This window comes from Berghia stephanieae, chromosome 5 (genome assembly GCF_034508935.2).
Source record: "Berghia stephanieae isolate SIO BIC M18660-M18661 chromosome 5, UCSD_Bste_1.3, whole genome shotgun sequence".
Lineage (NCBI taxonomy): Eukaryota > Metazoa > Mollusca > Gastropoda > Nudibranchia > Aeolidiidae > Berghia > Berghia stephanieae.
In genome coordinates, this window is record NC_088364.1 from 9,477,532 (window position 1) to 9,482,531 (window position 5,000).

The window sequence follows — 5,000 nt, forward strand, 5'->3', positions numbered from 1 at the left end:
ATATTATGACATCTCTTATTAAAAATTCTCACCTATTTTCATTTCCGACGAAAAAAGATACGAAACAAAACCAAAGTTGCAGCTCTGCTGTGAAAAGACTTGTACGATGTCGTCTGCGATGCCGTCTTGATTGGTGAAGAGGAACGAGGATGCATCGTAGACAACTCGGCTGGTGAAGTGACGAATTCCAAACAAGTTGTCGTTCTTGGGAAGGGGGTCAAAGAAACTGAAATTGATGTTTTAATAAGAAGTTGAAGCCTATACGAATTTACTAGTTGACTGCCGTACTCTGGAAATACTCAAAAAGTATTCAAAAATTTGGCCAGAAAACTATTCCCTCAAATATCGATCGATTTAAATGCCCCTCTTTAGGAAAAGCTCTCAAACCTGAGACTACACGAAGTCCCAGGTTTGAGAGTTTTCGCCAAATTGAGGTTAATGTAAATCGATCGATATTTGAAGGACGAGTTTTCTGAACAAATATTGAAAAATGTGTTTTTCCAGAGTACGACAGTTAACTGGTTAAAACAAAATACGTTTACTAACACTTTCAACGGCGAGACCGATGAAGAATAAAACCGAAACAATGTATAAAGGAACATAAATCAGTCAGGCTACTTCGAGATCGTGATTTTGAATGATTTTCGAAAAATATGATGACCGTAATATAATAATAATAATAATGTTTGCAAAATTTAGTAAATCCTGCATGTCGCGTCTATGTAGAAGTGGCAAGTTGGAAGAGACAGATAGAAATCCAATAGTTTCCCCAAAGACAGAAGCCGTCTGGTGCCTCTTTCACTTTGTTATAATTGGGTAAAAGTTCCTGACAAATCGACAGATTCAGATAGTAATAAAGTTTAAAGAACTAGTGCAGCTATGTGGTCTAGTGGTATGACACTCGCTTTCGAATCGGAAGGTTCTGGGTTCGAGCCTCGCTCGGCGCATAGTTGAGTCCTTGGAGAAGGCTCTTTACTCACCTTCTCTCACCGTACTCAGGTGTAAAATGAGTACCTGGCCGTTAACAGCGTTGTCTCTGTCCCAAAAATTTGTAATATCGCCTGACAGGCATCATGTCTCGTCCGACATGTTATGTGTTGCTGTTGGACAGGGACCCCTTGTAAAGCGCGTTGAGCACGTTTAGTGGATATTGCGCTATATAAAAGCTCAAGTTTTTTAGGTAATAGTAAGAGGTGGGAGATGTGGCAAGTTATATAAGGATTGATCAGGTTCATGAATTAAACAAGCAAAATCAATCCCTAGCGCCACCACTCGTCATAGGAATGTCACGGCCAACCTCTACAAAACAGATAAGGAACAAATAATAAAAAACGGAGAAACAGAACGTGAAGGGATGAAAAATTAAATTTCTCTTAGCCTGATTTTAATAAATTAAAAATTCACTATTATTCTATTGTTTGATTATGTGTTAACGTGTTATTGTGGGAGGCTATTCTATTGATTTATATAAAGTATTTCTGCTTAAACTTATCATATGAACCTGATCTAAAAAAAAAGTTTAAAAATTGAGCTTTATATAGCGCAATATCCACTAAATGTGCACAAAACAAGTGGTCCCTGGTCAACAGCAACATTTAACATGTAGAACGGGGCATGACGCCTGTTAGGCGATATTACACTTTTTCGGACAAAGACAACGCTGTTAACTGCCAGGTACTCATTTTACACCTGAGCACGGTGAGAGAATGTGAGTAAAGAGCCCTTTCCAAGGACTCAACTATGCGCCGAGCGCGAGGGTCGAACCCAGGACCTTCCGATCCGAAAGCGAGTGTCGTACCACATAGCCACACCTACGTGCCACATCTACCGTCACTTCTCCTACCTATTTCTTTAAACATAAAAATGTATTGCTATCTGCCGAGTTGTCAGAAACTTTAACCCAACTATTATAAAAGGGTGAAAGAGGCACTAGACGACTTCTGTCTTTGAGGGAAAATATTTGACTTCTATTTGTCTCTACCGTCTTGCCACTTCTCAATCGACAGTGATTTATTTCAAATCCCTCCTAACTGTCTCAGGTCAGGATTTTAAATAACTCATACATATTTTGCTCACAGCGTCGCCTACATAATTATATAACACCAGCGTCACCTACATAATTTTATAACACCAGCGTCACCTACATAATTATATAACACCAGCGTCACCTACATAATTTTACAATTACAAGGACGCCGATTCTAACACTGAATTAATTAACGACCAGCTGATAGATGAGAGATGCCACGGGCCTGCATAAAAATCGGCCGGTGCGACTGATCAAATAATGTGTCATAGTCAAACACATCTTTCAGATTAATTTCTTATACAGTTGCCTGCTCCCAAATCTTTCATTTATAGTTTATAGGGAATGAGATTAGCGGAAGAGTAGCGTCCCTTGATTGGAAGTCACCGGCGGGAAGTTATTAGAGAGAGAACGTCATAATATTGGTTTTGCGCATGCGTTTCTCGCTTCCGGTGAAAGCGGCATGAGACACTTCACCGAAAGCGCGGATGAGAGAGACGCATGCGTAAAACCATGTTGACGTTCTCTCTCTAATAACTTCCCGCCGGTGACGTCCAATCAAGGGACGCTACTCTTCCGCTAATCTCATTCCCTATTGATGGTATACTAAATGATACGGTTTAGTAGCAGGTCCATCAGTTTTACCCATCACAACAATCACAAATCGTTGTCGCCAACGTAAGCGTGATATCAATATCAACCTCTTAGAGATGGTAAGTGGAATCTTCCAAATTTCATTTACAATATAAAAAAGAGGAAGAAGAAAAAGAAGAAGATGAAGATGAAGGTGATTTAAATACAATGACAAAGAGCAGAGTGACAACTTTATTTAATTTATTCTATACTGCTCTAGGTCAAGAAGCTAGATATGTGACCGAACGTCTCAAAACAGTTTCAAGCCGGGTTGAGTCTCAAGCCTAAAATTGAATTTAAAGTTGAAATCACTCTATTCACAAAATTTAGAGAGAGAGAGAGAGAGAGAGAGAGAGAGAAGAGAGAGAAGAGAAAGATATTATATATATATATATATATATATATATAATGAGAGAGAGAGAGAGAGAGAGAGAGAGAGAGAGAGGGTGTGGGGAGAGGGGAGGGGAAGACGTATGATGTTTTGGAAATTATGATGTTTAGTTTATATGTAACAAGACATGACTATTTGTAACACTGAAGTGTCTGAGAACGACTATAAAGATTCATCATTTATTTGTTTATATATTTATTTATTTATTTATTATTATTTTTATTATGTAGTTCATGAAATCACACTCATTCTTATCCTTAAAGCAAATCAAGCTCTCTTTACTCTCATAATCTAGACTTCAAATTCAGTTATCTGCCTCTGGTAAATGCCGATATAATACCGTTTTGAGGCGTTGAATCACATATATTATTATGATAATTGAAAAAGCATCGTACTAGTTATTGGCGGTGTGGAGGTGACGTATTTCCTGAAGGTAATTCTTTGACGACATCGTCTCCTGCAGGATCGGAGAGTCCAGGACACTGAGGAGGCCGCTTGTCTGAAAGGAAACCAAGTGGAAGATCATTTTGATAGATAGTAGTAGTAGGGAACGTTGTCTGGCTAAAATAGTGATAGGTTTTTTATATGAATATGACAGAAATGCATATATCCAATATTCCACAAATAAAAAGTCTCCAAAAAGTTTTCTGTACAGTTGTGTGACACTTGCCTTCGGATTGGAAGCTCCAAGGTTTGAATCCCGCTTTGAGCGGGGCGCATAAATGAGTCCTTGGACTAGAAAATATATTCACATTCCCCCGTCGTACTTAGGTGTAAAATGAGTTCTTGGCCGTTTATAGCGTTGTCTCTTTCGACAAAAATGTTATATGGCCTAACAGGCCTCATGTTTGTCCTACATGTTAAGTTTTGCTGTTGGCTAGGTACCCCTTATGAGACGCTTTGAGCACGGTCAGTGGATATTGCACTATATAAATGCTCAAAGTTTTGATAGGTCTTTTTTCTCATGTTGCCCCTTCTGTTTGCAATTTTCATCCCATAGTCCCAGGTTCCCTCCCCACTGATGTGCACTTCCTTGAGTCCCTGGTTCATTCCCCACTTTCCATAACTTTTGACGATTTCAGTAGGTTTCGAAAAAGAGACGTACCTTTCTGGGCTCACTCTCCACTGGTATCTACCCCTCGTAGTCCCAGATTCAATCCCCATTGATGCCCACCTCCTATAGTGTCAGGTTCATTCTCCTCTGGTACCCAACTCCCATAGTCCGGCTTCAATTCCCACAAGTCTCCATCTCCCATAGTTCCAGGTTCATTACCTTCTGGTATCCTCTTCCTTTAGTCTCAAGTTCACTACCCACTGGTGTCCACTCCCCTGAATCCCTGGTTCACTCCCCATTGCAGCCCACTTCCCATACCTTTGTCGGGATTCGGCGGCTTTCGTAAAAAAGTGACCCCCGCTATTTTTTGAATACAAAACCCAGGTTCACTCCCTACTGGTGTACACTTTCCTGAGTTCCAGGTTCACTTCCCACTGCTGCCTACTTCCCATAATTTTGCCGGATTTCTGCGGCTTTCGTAAAAAAGAAACGCCGATTTCTTTAAGAAAATGCAATACAGAAGCTGATTTTACAAATATGTGTAGCTCTATTTATGAGAAAATGTTTGAATTTGAACCAGTTTCCCTTAATGGGTGTTTTATGTTGTTTTTTTCTTTGTAGGACCGGTTTTTTTGTTGTTGTTTTTTTTTTTGTTTGTTTGTTGTTGTTTTTTAAAATTATTTTTTTTCTTTTTTTTTGTTGTTGGTATATATGAAATTATATAATTGATTATTGTATTGAAAAAGCTTCTCGAGCTGTTTGTATTATTCTGGAATAGGTACGGTGTGAACGGCTTAAATTGTTATGCGTAGAGAGAAAAAAATGTTCTCTATATTTTCATCATCTTAGATTAGACATTTATTTGTTCCACTATTTTCTAGTCATCTCCCCATATG

At 39.0% G+C, this 5,000-nt stretch overlaps 1 protein-coding gene across 1 annotated transcript in view; it reads right to left on the bottom strand.

The window, feature by feature from the left end:
• Window positions 1–5,000, bottom strand: part of LOC144972351 (uncharacterized) — a 60,984-nt gene that overhangs the window by 13,706 nt on the left and 42,278 nt on the right. Inside the window, exons 13-14 of the mRNA XM_078913449.1 lie at window positions 3,446–3,549; window positions 33–226 (exon numbers count right to left, since the gene is read on the bottom strand). Of these exons, the coding sequence (XP_078769575.1) occupies window positions 33–226; window positions 3,446–3,549 (298 nt within the window). The remainder of the gene's footprint in view (window positions 1–32; window positions 227–3,445; window positions 3,550–5,000) is intronic.